The 17,441-nt window shown below is 42.0% G+C and overlaps 1 protein-coding gene across 1 annotated transcript; it reads right to left on the bottom strand.

Annotated features, from left to right (window-relative positions):
• Positions 1-6: 6 nt before the first annotated feature.
• LOC119746195 (myelin expression factor 2-like) lies at positions 7-17,403 on the bottom strand. The gene is made up of 15 exons (XM_038223003.1): positions 17,025-17,403; positions 16,039-16,301; positions 14,693-14,745; positions 13,711-13,718; positions 12,836-12,929; positions 11,732-11,872; positions 10,268-10,421; positions 9,406-9,455; positions 8,682-8,730; positions 7,706-7,900; positions 6,882-7,082; positions 4,449-4,771; positions 4,168-4,219; positions 3,250-3,354; positions 7-2,653 (listed from the first exon to the last, which is right to left on the bottom strand). The coding sequence occupies exons 1-15, from the start codon at positions 17,246-17,248 to the stop codon at positions 2,592-2,594; spliced, it is 1,974 nt and encodes a 657-aa protein (XP_038078931.1). The 5' UTR covers positions 17,249-17,403; the 3' UTR covers positions 7-2,591.
• Between the last annotated feature and the right edge of the window lie 38 nt (positions 17,404-17,441).

Below are 17,441 nucleotides of genomic sequence, written 5' to 3'. Positions count from 1 at the left end.
CCAAGGTATTCTCCACACAAAAACGATTACGTGACCCTTTTTATTTTCTGAATAATTGTTCTTTGATTCCGCTAGACTACTACATTGTGAGCTGACAACACTGGCTGCCGTTTCTACCGTACAATTCCAGCATGCAATAGTTGTTACAATTAAAACACTTAAAATGGAAACCTACCACACAGCAACTACATTGAAATTCATTTTAAAAGCAAGAATTTCAACTTTTTTTCTTATAATTAAACCACCAGCAAGAGCCTGATCTCCACTAACAAAACTGTCAACTTTAAACAACTTTCACTCCAAATACACTGCTTTGACAAATATTTTTGCAGATGCCAGGAAAATGAAGCAAAGCTGACGTTACATTTGTACTTCCATTTGAGAAGCTATTCCCAAACTTGCCAGCACATGTTGTATGAGTCGCCTGATAATCTTATACAAGGGATGACCATCGAAATACAGCTCAAAATATTTGTCTTGCATTTAAATTCAAAGAAAATGACAATCTTTAAAACCCAGCAAAGTTACAACCGCAACAGAGGTTAAAATGAACCCATCAACTTTGATTTTAATAAGCCATCAAGTTAGGTGGTGAACACCAGCATCAAAACATTCTTGTTCTGAAATCCTTCGATCACTCGAATGGAACTGGATGAAACTTGGTGGAGCTAAAGACTATACTGAAGAACACTACAGAATGTCTGCCATCTTTCCATCTCTTGCAGTCAACAGAGTCAGTCTGATCCTAAATCCTTTGATTGCTTGAACTGAACGGCACGAAACTTGGTAGAGATATCGACCCTGCTGTAGGATACTATGGACTGTCTGCCATCTTTCCACCTCCTGACCGTCAGCAGTCACTTGCAGAGCTGTTGATGATCAGTGCCGAGCCTTGCAAGGAACCCCTCCGGCAGGAAAAAATAGAAGATGTTCCGTTCTCTCCAAACAATCTTGCAGTTTGAAGCGCAATCCCATGAAGGCTGGCTGAAGGACTTTTGCGCCGAATAAGTTGAAGCCAAGACAACGAATTGTCAGTCTTGCACAAATCAAAATAACATAACACGATGTCTTTAAAGTTCCGTTTACAATGGACACGGACATTCCTGCTGGGCAAACAAGCATTGTTACAAAACAAAAACTGCTCTTATTCTGCTAAAAGGCAATGTACAGCAATAACAACACCACACAAGCCGATTCCTGTGTAGATTTTTCTGTCCACAATACGCGTGTGCGCACATTCAGGACCAGCCACAAAAATCTAAACAAATTGGCCAAACCTCGAAGATTTCTCTCCTCTGGCCATTAACACAAGAACTCTCTTATTCCAAATCTTTCCAAGTCTACTACATGAATGAAATCAGCACAAACTTACACTAGGTGCAGTACAGAGAGAGTTTCCAACATAAAAAAAAGAAAAGAAAATTAGTTTGTTATATTACACAATCCTAACCTACTTACTAAAAACGTGCTTTGTCTTTTTAATATATGTACAATCGTCAAACTCCAACAACTCAACAAGGGTTGTTACTTGAACTGTAAACGCATCACAGACCCAAATGACCAATTCGTGTACAAAGAAAATCGACAGAAAACCTGGTTTTACCAACAGGAACATTATTTCCCAAGTCTGCTTCAGATACCGATAAGACTAAGTCAACGAAATTTCCATTAACACTTGAATACTGGCAACCATGCAACATAGCAATACAATGTACATGTGAACGGCACACAATTCATCAATTTCCCCTACAAAGACTCAAAAACTTCTCTGCAGATCAGCACATTATCAGCAGATGTTGTCCAGTATTTTTTTTCATCTTTAATACAAATTTTTAAAAAGGCAAACACTTCACTTCTGGAGACATACAGAGATCAACTTTTGACCTGGCTTTCCACATCAAAGTTTTGAATCCACACCAGAGTTTTGAATTCTTCAGGAATAAACTCTCGCCAGAGTTTTTCCAGAGGAGTCTGGGACAAATTATTAACCCAGATCTGAAGCACTTTGGTCACAAATTCTTGATTTGATTGACAAAAACAAAAATCCAGCAGATTTTACAGAGAAACAAAATCAACCAATTGAATCTTCTCCAACCTCTCTCTTAACAAATACTGTTTCAAAACATTTATCTTCATGAGACTGTTGACTCCAAAACTCTTCATGGTCAAACCTCTTTGAATTTTTTGTTTCACAAGATCAAAAAAAAAATAGAACCTGACCAATTTCTTAACATGATGCTGTCATGATTCAACGCAACCCCCGGCCACGCAAACGCAGATCAATTGTACTCAGTGAAATGGCCCGAACAAAACTTCAGTGTGGGGGAAAAAAACGTGTTCACAATTCTTCGGCAAGGGTAAAGACTGTATCACACAAGAGACTAAATTCTTTGGAATTCATAACATCGAGAAGGGAACATTTATCGGTGTTGTAGACAAACAAAAGCAACAGAATAAAGAAGAACGACAGCCGGACTCAAAGATCTCTGCAGAAAGTTGGAGATGACAAAAAAATGATGAACCCCAAAAATTCCTGTTCCCAAATCAGAGACAACACCACGAGACAACCACCGCGAGGTTGTGGGACACCTCTAGGCATAATCCAGGGTGACTTCAATTTCGCGTCCGTCCAGACGATATCCGTTCATCTCACCTGCGAGAAGAGGAAGAGACAGTCAAGGAAAACAAATCGTCAGGAAGCGCAGTTAACAAAACTAGGCTTGCTCAGAGTAGAACTGGTTGCCTTTTTACGTGCCATGCGCATGCCCAAGCAAAGACGCGAAAGATGTGTGCACATTCACAAGAAATTTAGCTGCGCCTGCAGGCAAGCTACGTTGGCGCACACTGCACGAAGTGGTCCCTGCATACGAAAGATCTCAAAAGAGGTCATGAAACACTTGCTATGGACTACAACCATGAACAGCAGATGGGGATGTGCGGAACATTCTGCGCATGTTCTAGTTCCAGCGCATATGGCACAAAGTAGACACCACTTTTCGAGGCTTGCGGTAGCAATGCAAGGAAAAGTCCAAACTCTTGCTCTTGGTAACTGTCAAGGAGGGTACTAGGGCACGTCAGGCATGCAACTTGGAAGTAGCAAATAAAAGAGGAAACTCCAATCTTTCCTAGACTTTGTACAGTGTTTTTCAATTTTTAATGGCACAAGTGTGAAGTGACAAAGGAGGAAATCAGTTGATAGTGCATGCATGGTGTCCATTTATGGTACAGATTCTGGATTTCAAAGGATACGGATTGCTCGACTGGCGGAGTCAGGGTTCTGGAAACGCACCGTGCCAAATCCTTTGGACCGTCCGGTCTCAGGATGCGTCTTGATCTCAGCAAATTGGACCGGGCCTGGAGAAAACACGAAAGCCTTTTTTCAATCAGGAAATTTTGTAATACTCCAACAGAGAAGCTGTTTAGTTTGCGTAGAGGCAAGCTAAAGTGGTAAATAACTGTTATCCAGCATTTCATATTCACTGCTCAACAAAGTCAAAACCAAAAAGGTATTCCTGTGAACTGCCATTGCAAAAATTATCCATGTATCACTGTCGCCTTTATTGCCACATTCATTTAAATAAATGCTGTTAGATATTCATTACTTGTTTTTGAAACAATTCTCTTTGCCCAAAACACACCATCAACCCCCTTAAAAAAAGCTGAAGTTGGTGTTCCAAATTAAAAATATATTGTAGTACATCTGTAGCAATGACAGAAAGCTTCCTTTCCGTTTCCCTTTGTAATATCTTGATATTTACTTTTGAATATGCATGAGCTAATCTCAATATTCAAGACAAGGAATTGGGCAACTTACCAAGCACCTAGATATTTCGATATCTTGATATTTACTTTTGAATATGCATGAGCTAATCTCAATATTCACGAGGAATTGAGCAACTTACCAATCACTTTGATATCTTGATATTTACTTTTGAATATGCATGAGATAATCTCAATATTCATGACAAGGTATTGAGCAACTTACGAAGCACCTTGATATTTTGGTATCTTGATATTTACTTTTGAATATGCATGAGCTAATCTCAATATTCACGACAAGGTATTGAGCAACTTACAAAGCAACTTGATACTCTGATATCTTGATATTTACTTTTGAATATGCATGAGCTAATCTCCATATTTAAGACAAGGAATTTAGCAACTTACCAAGCACCTTGAAGCGATCCTTCAGATCCTGCCATGTGTATTTGAACGGCAACTAAAAATTAAAAAAAAACAGGTAAGAACATCATAAATGATGGACAGCATAAGTCACAGCAAAGCACTACAACTCCCCCCCCAAAAAAATAACACTTGAAGACGATGATTTACTTACAAAAACTTACCTATAGCAACAAACTTAAAAACACTTCTAAAGGCAGGAATTATCAACAATCAACACATTATTGATCAAAAAGTAAATAAAGTAAAGATTTAAAAGTACTTACGTTCCTTACAAAGACTTGACATCCTGACTCTGCGCCACGTCCACGGAAGTTGTCTCGGTCCCTGTCCCTATCCCGTCCCCCACCCCTCCTGTCTCTGTCCCCACGGTCACGCCCCCTGTCTCTATCCCGGTCATCCCTCATACTGTCCCCGAAGTTATCTTTCCCAATGCCCATGCCGGAGCCCAGTATCCCCAGCCCCCCACTGCCCCCACCGCCACCACCACCCATGTTGCCCATCAGGGACAGGTCCGAGCCCATGCCGCCCAGCGAGCTCAGGCTGCTCATGCCTAGGGTACTCTGGGATAGGTCCCCTCCGCCGAAACCTAGAAACGAAATAGAACGACACGAGGCAGACACGATTTTAAAAGAACTGCTACAGACTGATTCAATTTTGAGGTAACTGTACAGATGCAGATACTATTTTAAATGTGGGATTGTCTCCAGCTTTGGCTTACACATGAAGGACTGTTACATGATTTGGAAGCTTTCAATGAAGCTAAAGCCGTTGGCAAGGCCAGGGTTTCAAAAATTCCCTCAGAAGCCTCCAAGTAATGGCAGAATCATTGGGCAAAATAATCCAATGCTAAAAATTCACAGCTCGCTATAAACAGGCATGCAACTGGGAAGTCACAAAAAAAGAGGAAATTCACATCTTTCCCAGACTTTGTACAGTGTTTTTCTATTTTCAATGGCACACATTGGAAGTGAAAAAAGAGGAAATCAGCTGATCCGAGGAAAAGTTGCATGCCTGTATAAAAGCACAACAAAACTCTCAAGGTAAGAAGTCTTCTAGCCTGTCAGGCAAAAGCTAATATTTAACTCTTAACCCTACCAGATGCAACACAGTGCAACAGGTGAAAAAATCTGTGAGACCTTGTTGAACTGGGCCATCAACGCCAGCGCATAAAGTGCCAATTATGAGACAACGGGAGCTACTTCTGTTGTGTACTATTTCAGCTGGCAACCAAAGACTCTGAAGCTGTTTGAAACTATTTATTGTTGTCTTTTTTTTGGGGGGGGGGAGCTTTTTGACATTTTTAATCTTGTCAACACCTTTTCGGTTTTACCGGATCATCTAGCCATTATACAGAGGTCTGCGCTGAAACTCCAACCAATCTGCCCGTATACTAAGCAAATGTGTTTGATTTTTTGGCATCCGATTTCACCAGATCCGATGTCACTGGAAAGGTGTGCGGGCAGCACTCCAATTTCAACTGATGCAAACTTTGTGTTTAACCAATCAGATTCACAAAGGGAGTCACATGATTCAAAATTGAAGGCTGCCATTTTGTCATCATGAGACTGATCATCATGTGACATAGGATGGAATGTGGCATGTGCAGGGGTAACATTGCGGTATAACGGCAATGGTGAAAAAACGTACCGGTAATGGGGTAATCTGTTGAACCGGTAATATCGGAAAGGTGTGCACCAGGCAAATACCCAAATTTGCCACAAATACCACAAATACCCTGGAGGGTCAGGTTAATCAGGGGTGTGATTGGACAAAAATGAAAAATCCACGAACTTCGGTTGACATGTATATATTGTACATGTACATGTATTATTGTACATGTACTTGTATAGATGTACATGTACATGTATACATATACATGCACGTATGTCCATATATAGGGCATGTACATTTTATGTACTGTAATTTCTGTAATGTTTGCAAATTTTGTCGCTTCAGTAAAGAAAACAAATGGGGGAAAAATTAGGAAAAAATGTCTGGTCATTAAATAATATAATCCATAAGTGATTGATTCAATAATGTCTTTTCTACGTGTGATGTTATTACTTTTGCATGTTTGCAGAGAGAAAGAAACGATTCACACAAAAAATATGAACGGTGCTTAAAAAGTTTATAGTAATCTTACTTTAAACTCCAGTCCCAGGCTTCCAAAACATTTTTGAAATTTTGTGTTGGTGGTGGCTATTTTTCAAAGCACTACTGCAGCTCAAACTGATTTCCATCCACAGTGACACTTTATTACCAGTTCTTCCAACCATACTCTTAAATTCCTTGACAAAATCGCCGCAATATTGACACCAATGTGATTGCGAATTGCTAGCTCACGATCGTCACTGCACAATACATGCACAATACACACACATCCACACGCGATATACAAATACGAGGTGCAAACCCATCGAAAATTATTTTTAGTCTGGTCCTCAAGTACTCCACTGCGCACACTGCATTGATGTCTATCAGGTTCTTGAACGCACTGCTTATTAGACTTGTGTCACCAGTCCATCCATTATCGTAAATTATGGCCTATATTTCGCCAGAAGTTTTGGGCGATATTACGGAAACAGAAAACGTTGGAAATCCGGAATCCGCATAAAATTCCGCAGACGTTAGACTAAAAATCCGGAAATCCGGAAAAATCCCACCCCTGGTTAAGGGGCTTCCAAACCCCCACATACCTCCTAGGCCGGCCAGGCTACCGCCAAGCCCGCTGCTCAGTCCACCGCCCAGATTTCCGCCCAGCCCAGAGCCAAGAGTGCTGCCGAAGCTGCCTCCCAGCCCACCGCCGCCTCCTCCCAGGTTACTCATCCGGTTGCTGTCAAAGCCGCCGCCCAGACTGCTGCCGAAATTGCCCAAGTTGCCCAGGCCACTGTCCATACCTAGACGTTGCAAGGAAAAAAATTGAAAGAAAATAAGGTCTGTCTGGTGCATTACTGGCTGTGATAGGTCATGTTTTTGATCACACTTTGAAACTTTTTGGGTGTGGAATTGCCTAAAACTAAACGAATCCTGCTCACATCCAAGTCGATTTTAGCACACCATTTAGACAATTTATGGGCTATGTACGCATGTATGTATTAGTTATTCACTATTTGAGTTTATTATTTACTACTATGGGAGATTTCTAATTGCTCTGTGTTCGGAAATGTGGAGTTACTATTGAAAGGGAACGTCACTTCCGCGCAGAATTGGGATTGATTCCAACATTTTGGGAGTGCCCAAGCCTAGTCCCCGACAGTAGAATCAGAAATCAGGAGTCAGCTCTGACATTTTGCTGGGAATCTGAGGCACACCAGGAAAGTATACGGCACCAAAATCTTATTTGCAATTTAAGAAAGTAGGACATCCTGTTATTAAATTTGAGCTTCATGAAATATTTCGGGAAAGGTTTCATTCCATACAGTATGGTTCCAGTAGCACATGGTTTGGTAATGGAAAACTCTTTGAGAGAAATCAACAGTTATGAATATTTAGAGATTTGATATCAAACAAAGGTACTTACCTCCCATGCTGCCCATGTTGCCCATCCCCATGTTGCCCATGCCCCCGCCACCACCGCCTAACCCCCCACCCAGACCTCCCCCCATGCCCCCACCCATGCCACCCCTGGAGCCTCCACCCCTGGAGCCTCCGCCAAGCCCGCCTCCCATGCCACTGGTCAGCGACTCCAAGCTGGGGCCAAGACGAGATAGACCACCTAGAAGAAAAAAAATAAGGACAATTTTTTAAGGTTTGAAAAGTCATAGGTAGTCAAAACTTTCATCAACGTCCCATGTTAAAGACGAATCAAGCAAACGACATTAGAAGTCATTAAGTTCATCTCCCACGGGGCGAGTGTGGACCTGCGAGTGCCAGCGAGTGGCGAGAACTCGCCTCGTGGGAGAGGGAATACTCACAAGCACTTGCGGGTACTTGCAGCTGGCAGGGGACGCTCGCAGTTGCTCGCCGGGTTTTGGACATGTTCAAAACTTGGTGAGTTCTGCAAGTACTCGCAGGGTACTTTCAGGAACTCACAAGGTTCCTCGCTTGTGTGACAGCGCAACTCGCTTTTTGGCATGCCAGCAAGTACAGTTTCAGCATCCCAAACAATCTTTCCACCATCCCAGCTTCCGGTGCAGGCTTCTCGGTACAACTCACAAGGGCTACTTGCAGTTACTCACATTTTGTGCGAACAAACACTTGCAACGCTTGCGAGTATTCTCTACTTGCCATCTCTCGTCAGCAAATACACTCGCTGACACTTGCTACCACTTGCAGGTCCCCACACGCCCTGTGGGATACTACCTTTACTGAGACAGAACCGAGCTTGCATGCATGCTGTTATAAAAGTTGAGACGGGTGCACATTTTAAAGCCCCATCAGTCAAAGAAGCATCAAGTACATGAGTACGCTTATGCACATGGCCTTAGTTTGAGATTTTGAAGGAACTCTATAACTGAGTGAAATCAAACATAAACTTGTTGTCATGAAACACTTACTTGGCAGAGGCGGCTTGGATGGTCTGTCTCGGTCTATCTTGGCCTGGTCCTGAAAATGATCCAAACGACAACAGAAAGTGAGCATCGATCAGTTATGTTTGCCAGTAAAAACAACCCAGAAAAGAACTGGACTTTGTACACATGACCAATACAAAATATGAAACACCATGTGATTGTTGGGGAGGGGGGATGGGGGAGGGGAGAATGAGAGATTGAGTGTTGGGGAGACTCCAAGACTACTGAATTAATAATCCTGATTCTTGAAACACTTTTTCAAGCAACCTTCATGAATCCACTTAAATCCACCATCGTACAGAACCAAGAGGCCACGCTTTGTACTTTCATTGGAACATCTAGCTCTATGTAGAGTAATCATGGCTAAGCACAGGCTCTGCCTTTGCTCAATCTTGCAAAAATCCTCCAAAAGCACAGGCCTCTTTATAACTTTTGGATTTTACAGTCATGTCTCAACAGAACCAAAGAAATTGTAAGAATTTAACAAAGAGCCTCAGGTTTTTGAACGTCAGACCAGGTCAATCTAGGCAGTTAGCAGTTGACAGTAGAATGTTTGTTACTCATTTATATTCCCGTTATTCCTCATTAAAAGCGAAAAAAAAATTAAGAGTCAGCAAAATGGTTCAGATACTAAAGCTGTCAATCCAAACATGGTATTAATTGAAGCCCATGCACTGTGTTGCCAAAGCAGTAAGTCGTGCTCACTCACCATTCTCACAATCAGCTTCCTGTTGTAGAGCGACTGGTTGTCAAACATTGCTGAAATTGGACAGTCAGGGAAAATGTCAATATTTTGTTTGCCAAGTTTGCCGAGTGTCAGTTAACGCCCGGGTACCAATTCCATGGAGCTGCTTAGAAAAATAAACAAGTTTCACGGCGCTGCTAAGCACAAAAACTTGCTTAGCACAAAAAAAGTCTGGCTTATAAAAGCAGGTTATCAGCCAAAACTCCGTGTGATTTGCATGCTAAGTAAACAACAGCTGAATACCAATCACGAACGATATACATCACGTGGAGTTTCGGCTGGTAACCTGCTTTTATAAGCCAGCCTTTTTTTGTGCTAAGCAAATTTGTATGCTTAGCAGCAATTGTTATTAGTCCCGGCCTGGTCCCTCTTTGCCCATCCGCCTCCTTTTTAAATTTTATTCATACCTTTGCTATATTTTGTATAAAGATATAGTCAATATAAGTGTCTTTTTATTTGTTTCTAACAAAATTGTAGCTATGTAGAAAAGAAAGGGTTATGGCTCCTATGGACACAATTTTGTATCAGCAAAATAGTCAAGTAATTGGAAGAATCAATCTGCTATCTTGGGGGGAAAAAAAGAGAAAAACACCTGCCTCCTTCATTTTTTTTGTCAAATGCATAGGAAACTATTTCCTTTTTTTCCTTGGCCTCACAGAAAATGCTGCTTAGTAAAATTATGAACTTAGCAAAAATTAGCGGAAACCAGTCACATGCAGTGTACACTGCATGTCAAGTTGGATGGTAACCGGTTTCTGCTCAGCAAACATTTTCTGGCCTTAGCAAATTTATGAACTTGGCCCCCATATATTGGTTGAAAGGATACAGATGGCATTGACTGCTTCTAGGATGGACTCAAACGTGACGGTGCCGCTGCCTTTGGATTTGCCCCGAGCGTCGGTCATGATGTCGCAGTGAGTGACCTCACCAGCGATGCGGAAGATGTCCTTCAGTTCCCTCCACTCCACGTCCCAGGGAATCTGCACCAATGAGTTAAAGGGACGATACAACATTTGCAAACATCAAAAAATGAAATGATCAAATTATCATGAAATACCTTACTGAATTGTTAGGGAATGGCAGTCTAAAGCATCCTGTAAAATCGTGGCTCCAGGTGTGCTGACATTTTGAAGAAACCGACCAGCGTTGGAAAAACTGGGTTTTTTTTCAAAAACTGCTCCTAATTTTCCATATTTAGTTATTCTGCATTTTCTTTGCAATTGATTACACACCTGTGAAGGGACAAGCCTGCTAGACTAATTCTCTGACCTTACTTTTCCCCAAAGTCTATAATTTGCTCCGTTTCATCTTACATGTAAGTTGGGTCAGGGAACCTGACTACAAGAACATAATTGGTTTTTGTGGTTTTTCTAGCATCTTCAAGCCCCAAACATGAAACAAGTCAGTTTAACAATATTTCCTATAACATACTAATCCGAAAATCCATTAATTTCTGAAAATTGCAGCAAAAGCAAATGTTGTACATTCCCTAATATCCACAGACCACGAATCCATTGCCCTTAACCACGAGGCCACAGCACAGCACTCTATGAACCTTCATCTTCAAACTGAACCACTGCTCAGACCTAGAGGGTTTAGAATATCTTGATTTAATTTTCAGCTTCAACTTCAGACTCAAGCTTCACTCTATCCTGTCATACGAGGTGGTCGGTGTGTATTTTGATTGGGTATTAACCTGGCATGATTCTTTTGAATGTTTGGGCTACAGAAAAAAAGCTTGGGGTTTTGTAAACCCTTAACCCTAACAACCCTGAGCCCATCAAGCTCCAACAGCGGGTTTTGCTTGATTTTGGCAGGGTTGGTACCGAACACTGGCCAGTTGGTGTTGGACTTTGATTGACTGGGTACCAAAGGCCCAGGGAGACCCTGTTGAATTTTGTGAGGTTCGGGGCAGAAGGGCACGAGATTTGTGAACATGTTGGAGTTCACTGGCATTTCTTCGTGGGTATGCTCACCCACGGTCCTCAGTACAGCTTGTGGTCAAATGTGCATGTACATATTGCTTTATTTTGTTAGGTTTGGTACCATCCCTATCCAATCACTCGACAATGCATAGGCCCATCCATACCAAGTCAATCATACTCCAACAGTTGGAGTTTGGCAGGTTTAGTACTGTTCCCCGTACAAGGCCTGTTGGAGTTTGGCAGTTTTGGTACCAGTGCTTACAGACCTGTATGCAGCTGTTGAAATTTGTTAGGTTTGGTATACTTTCTAGTGCAAGAGCCTAGGGGGTTAGGGTTAAACTAGGAAGGGCGTTGGAGGAACTTACGTTGGAGACAAAGATGGTATCGCTGACGGTGCTGGGATCTAAGTTGAGCTGGGATAGGACCTGCGGGGTGAGCATGATGCGAGCCTTCTGCTCCTTGTCTGCTTGTCGCCGGAACTTGTCACTGTAACGCCTGTCTGTGTCCTGTGGGGGGAAGGGGGAGGGGAGCATCAAGATCACAGAGTGGGGTCCATGCACATGTACACCCTCAGCTGTGACAAGGAGAGGTAGAACAGACTCTTGGACAACGCATTGCAGCCGTGCGCCTGGCACCCACACAAAGATACACAAAGATACGCAAAGACTAGCACATGCGAGAGCTAGTGTGTACATGTATTATATACAGCAAGAGGACAGCAAGAGGACAGCAAGACAAAGAGGGAACAACAGACTCAGTAGACCTTTTATCATGCTGCCACCATTTCAGTCAAGTTCCCTGTGTTCAATAACAGTACTGAATGATAACGTTTTTTTTGCAAAACGGAACCAGACTACTTTTCTTTCCAGCCTCGCTTTGGTTACGTTGATTTGAATGGGGAATAATCAAGATGGCCGCAACATGATAATGGTCTATGGTGTCCTCAAACGGAGATCTTTAGTTGAGAATGGTCCTCACGCACACATTTGTGTGCTTAGTCTATGGGAGAGTGTCATATGATAGGAACAAAAGGAAACACAATGCCTTGTCCTCAAGCGTAAAGGTAAATACGCTTTTGTACGTACGCTGTGTGTCTCCTACACAGAGCCATTGTGAGTGGTCACAAAGTGCTGTCTACTACGCATACACAGAATCCATAGGTTTGGGCATCTCTTCAGAATCAACTTGGGCAACTTCTTAATCGCTAGAAATCAATTCGAAAGTCGGAATTGGAATCTCAACTCCAAATTTGTGAATCTAGTTCCACACGAGAGGATATTCTCGCCAGCGCTCATGAACCATGAAGAGGTGGCCCAGGTGCAAAAGATCGGGTCATTTTGTGAATAAGCCCATGCAATAGAGCTTTCCAACAGCACATAGCAAATGACAGTACGAACTGATCTATTGGTCTGTGAAAACTGACTTGGGCACAAAGCTGGCATAAAGATTTTAAACACAGATATACTTACAACTTTGACAACAAGCCCCCGACCACGGATCTGGAACTTGTTCATCTTATCGATGCACCGGTTGACGCTATCCCTCGACGCGAATTCTACAACCCTACAAAGGTTAAATATAAAATACTGAATTAGACCTACTGTTGCTTTAATCTCAAGGAGGCATTATTTTTTCAAACTTTCTCAAAGCTTAGGAAAGGATAACCTGAGTAGTCCCTCAATATTCTGACAATATGGCATGCATGTACAAGAATCCATGCTAAGTACATCTAGCAAATTTCATTCCAATTTGTACATGGGAACAATCACCATGTACAATGAAACAAACTTTTTAAATGTGCCAGGGCAGTGGAAGATTAAACACCGCCCCCCCAACGTTTGAACATTTTTCAGAGAACAGGACATCAAAATTTAATGAAATTGGTTTGCAAACATGTGGAGAACTTCAATAAGAAAACTTCCTGGGAAAAAGTGTGGCGGGAAAGCATCGGAAGTGGAAAAAGGTAGGTAAAGACCAGTGTTGTAGTCCAATACGTGTACATCACAAGTCCTTACTCAAAGACTCAATTACAACATTGGTAAAGGCAAAGCCAAACAAATAAATTATATTAAGTATACAGGGTGAATTTGGCAAACTACATTATTCCAATCGCTTCTTTGTTATCAACGTGGTTTTTCGAGTCCATCACAAGTCCAGTCACAAGTCCAGTCACAAGTTAATTCACAGTTCCGTCAATACAGAATGAACAATGACAGAGGGATGCCTCTATCACCATTTATTTGAATAGCTTGTGACTTTCCTTGGGACTGGACGCCTTGTCAGGTCTTGCAATGAACCCGACTACATCACTGTCAACCAAACAAAAGAAGAGAAACAAACTTACCCAACACCCTATCAAACCAATCGTCATTCACACAGTCAGAGCACATAAAATAAACAGAGAAAAAACAGCTTGTTTGATTATGAACTTTCATTCACAGAAATCAAGTTTCCCCAGACAGCATTTACAAAAGGTCAACCTCTGAAACGTCACACCTTCAAACATATTTCAAAACAGGACAAAACTCAGTAAACTTCACAGCTTTGCGGGAAAGTAAATTGTTCAACTTTTAAAAATTGTAATATAATAATAATAATAACAGGTTCTTATATAGCGCTTTTAACTAAGATCAAAGCGCTTTACATTATTATTACCCCTAATTATTGGGCCAATTAAACATTCCATACCATCTCAGCTCCCTGGGGAGTATACAGCTCCGATGCTGCCTGATAGGCGCAAGGAAGCTAATTCAATCACAATAACCATCACTGCCCTCATAGGTACCCATTTACTCCTGGGTGGAGAGAAGCAATGAGTGACAAAGTGCCTTGCTCAAGGGCACACGCACCATGACCCCGCCAGGACTCGAACCCACGACCTGCAGCTTTACCCACAGACCACGAATCAGTGCCCTTAACCACGAGGCCACAGCACTCCACTATGATACACCTAGTCAGTTTCCCTAAGTGGCTGATTTGGACATTTGTAATAAAAAGCTGTATCCTCTCTGATCTGAGAGATCCCCGCTTGCTATATCCTAGGTCTGCGGCATTGCTAATGTTGCTGGCATCGTGACTTTGGGCGTGATACCTGCTTGCATTGCATTTGCGGGTTTATGGCTTCTGACTAGTGCCCCTAAAACAAAGAAATTAACAAATTTGGGAACTGCCAACATAGGGCTGGATAGCTCAGATGCTAGACGCTGGTCACAGGTTCAGACCCTGCTCCAGTCAATTTCTTTGTTCAACTTCTAAAAATTAAACAGGTTTATGAATTGTATCCAATGCAAAACAAACTCTCAAGTAACGAACTAAAATGTCATTACCTTTGACTTTCCATCTGTATCATTGAACAGCTCGGTATATGTGACCTCACCAACTGTAAGGATGAATAAAATATCAGTATTTAGTGATTTCCTTGGGATTTTAAACGTGGCTTGTTACAGACTGGGGCCTTGAGTGCAGAAAAACATGCAAAACAAAAATACAGTCTAGGTACCAGATGTTTCTTTTGACACAGTTGATTGATGCAGTACTTGAGGTGTGTTGGACTGGTTGTTTCATGTGCCAGTCTCTTTTCTTGCATTGCATGTTTAACTTTCTTAAGTTTTGGGACTCTCATTCACTGGGTAGGCCTGTTGCTACAGCACAATCAACTTGCGAACAATTCATGAACACACCCATACAACTTTTGTGCTTTACAGTATAGCGGTGATAACAATTGTAAAAATTCATAACGAGGGAAATTTCAGTGGAAATTGCAAAAAGTCCATCACAAGTCAAAATCGCAAGACAATAACGGTTACATTACTGGTCACAATACTCATGGGATAAACAATGAAAAGGGAATGGTCGTGTTAACAGTTTATTTCTTGAGACTTGATTGGGGGACGGGGGGGGGGGGGGGGGGCCACTGGCACGCCGCTGCTTCTGACTGACTTGAGATGGACTTGCGATGAACTTGTACCTGATTTGTGATGGACTTGTGAGGACTTGACAATTTCAAAATCAAGAAGTGCTCTGCCAGTTTCTGTTTCAGCACTTGATGTGCTTTATGTCAAGGATAATACACGAGTAGCGCACTGGGTGCTCAGGCCATTCATCACCCACGAACTGCGCACTACCGAGTGTATTAAGTTACTATCAACCTACTTATCACCCTCCAAGAATTCCTCATTATTGCTTAAACGAAGGCCTTTGTACATCTTCATTGCTGAATTTGTTAAAATGGGAAAATCAATTTTGTTTATCTATGAGAAAAGAACAATGATGTCATATCATTGTTATTATTTAGTAAATTACAATGTAGTTACATTTAAAAGAACGGCAGTCATCAAGCTGCCACAGTGGCCTAGTGGTTCGAACCCTGCTACGTCCATTGTTCCAACGACCACGGTTTTTTTAAAGACGGAAAGAGGAATACAAAAACCTTAGTGTCTTGCTGTGATTCCATGAAATTACTGAATTATTCGTAAGTGGCTTCACCCACCTACAGGTAAAAAAAATATGCGCGCAGCTAGCACGCCATTGGTAAGATAATGGTGCGCCGTGCTCCACTCATGCAAAATAATGGTGAGAAAAGAAAAAATAGTGTGACGTCATAGGAGGGTGTTAATACAGAATAAGGCCAGTTTTTCTATCTTCTACCAGATGCAAGGAACTGGTTCCTGACCCTCTTTCCTCATGATGTCCTTCAACTCCTGCCACTTCATCTCAAACGGAATGTTGCTGACAAAGACGGCCCGGCCCATCGTTCGATCCCGCCCACCGTCACGGTCCTTCCCACCGTAGGGATGGAACCTCCCGCCTCGCTGGTCACGCCTTCCTCCTGAGTCTCTGCGGCCGGCGTCTCGGCGATCCCGACGGTCGCGATCACGGTTGCGGTCACCGTGTCGGTCACGATTCCTGTCCTGATCTTTTGACTTTTCTCGTGGTCTGAAAATGATGTGTAAAGTAAATTCACCATTTAACCAAAGAACAGAATTTTTTTTTTTTTAAGCCTTTAAACTAAAACTTTACGAAAGAATGCAGCATCCTGATGCCACTTTTTTCATCATCACCACGATGGAGGTCAGTCATTGCAAAAATTGTTGAAAACACATGAATCTGGAACTGAGTGAGAAACGTTTCCAATTTTGTTAGAAAATATTCTGGAATTCTTCTTGTTTCTCCATAGACTTTGAACATGTAAACAACCAATAAAGTGACGTCTGGATACTACATTCATCATGTTCTTTCCAAACGTTGAAGTTAAACTTTTGTAACATTAATAACATTGTCATTAGTTAGGCCTAGCAAGGCTAGGTTACAAAATTATATTTATAAAAAATGAACATTATGCATACAGAAATTGATTAGCCTTGCCACTTACACTTTGTAGGCCCGAGTAAATTTTAACTTTGGGTTTTTTAAATGGTTAGGCCTAGGATAGCATTAAAGGCAGAGATTTAAAATTAAAACTAAAAGCATCAAGCCATCAGTCACAGTGACATAAATGGGGCGAGTTGTCTTTACAATTCATTTATAAACATTAAACAATTTACAAAGTCGCCCCACACATATCCCATAAAATTTTAACACTCATTTTTAAGCATTATTTACAAAAACAATTCGTGGATTTTAGAGACACGGCATGAGACAATCTCATCAAACAACAACCTGTCATTTTTGTCATCGTCTTTTTTGTCCGACTGTTCCCGATCTCGGCCGCTCTCCGGTGATTTTGACGGCGATCCTTCGACGTCAAACTGCCCGTTGTCGTCATCACCCCCCACCTGCAGTTCGTCTTGATCCAACTCGATTATGTCGGTGATGTCTGTGTCGATTTCTTCGGGCAATTCTTCGTCCGCTGTGCCGTGTCTGCCGTCTTCTGACCCACTCATGTCTGCTCCAAAGCCTTTAGCACTTTATCCAGGAATTTGGGTCTCAATATCTGTGATTTGGGGGTCAAATCCAAGAGGGAAAGTCAGCGTAGCTTTGTTCAAGAGTTGCACGCAAAGCATGAGATGCCAGGGTAAGTACGGTGACGCGAAAAGCCACGTTTTAACGTTCCCAAGCTCGTTGACCCAGACACAC

Source organism: Patiria miniata, unplaced genomic scaffold (assembly GCF_015706575.1).
Source record: "Patiria miniata isolate m_02_andy unplaced genomic scaffold, ASM1570657v1 HiC_scaffold_7, whole genome shotgun sequence".
Classification (NCBI taxonomy): domain Eukaryota; kingdom Metazoa; phylum Echinodermata; class Asteroidea; order Valvatida; family Asterinidae; genus Patiria; species Patiria miniata.
Note: the sequence above shows the minus strand (reverse complement) of the source record. Positions and strands in the feature narration are given on the sequence as shown.

Coding starts and splice junctions, on each gene's coding strand:
- LOC119746195 (XM_038223003.1), bottom strand. CDS start 17,248: ATGAGTGGGTCAGAAGACGGCAGACACGGCACAGCGGACGAAGAATTG. Junction 16,302..17,024: donor GACGATGACAAAAATGACAG/GTTGTTGTTTGA, acceptor CATCATTTTCAG/ACCACGAGAAAAGTCAAAAG. Junction 3,355..4,167: donor GGATCGCTTCAAGGTGCTTG/GTAAGTTGCTAA, acceptor TGTTTTCTCCAG/GCCCGGTCCAATTTGCTGAG.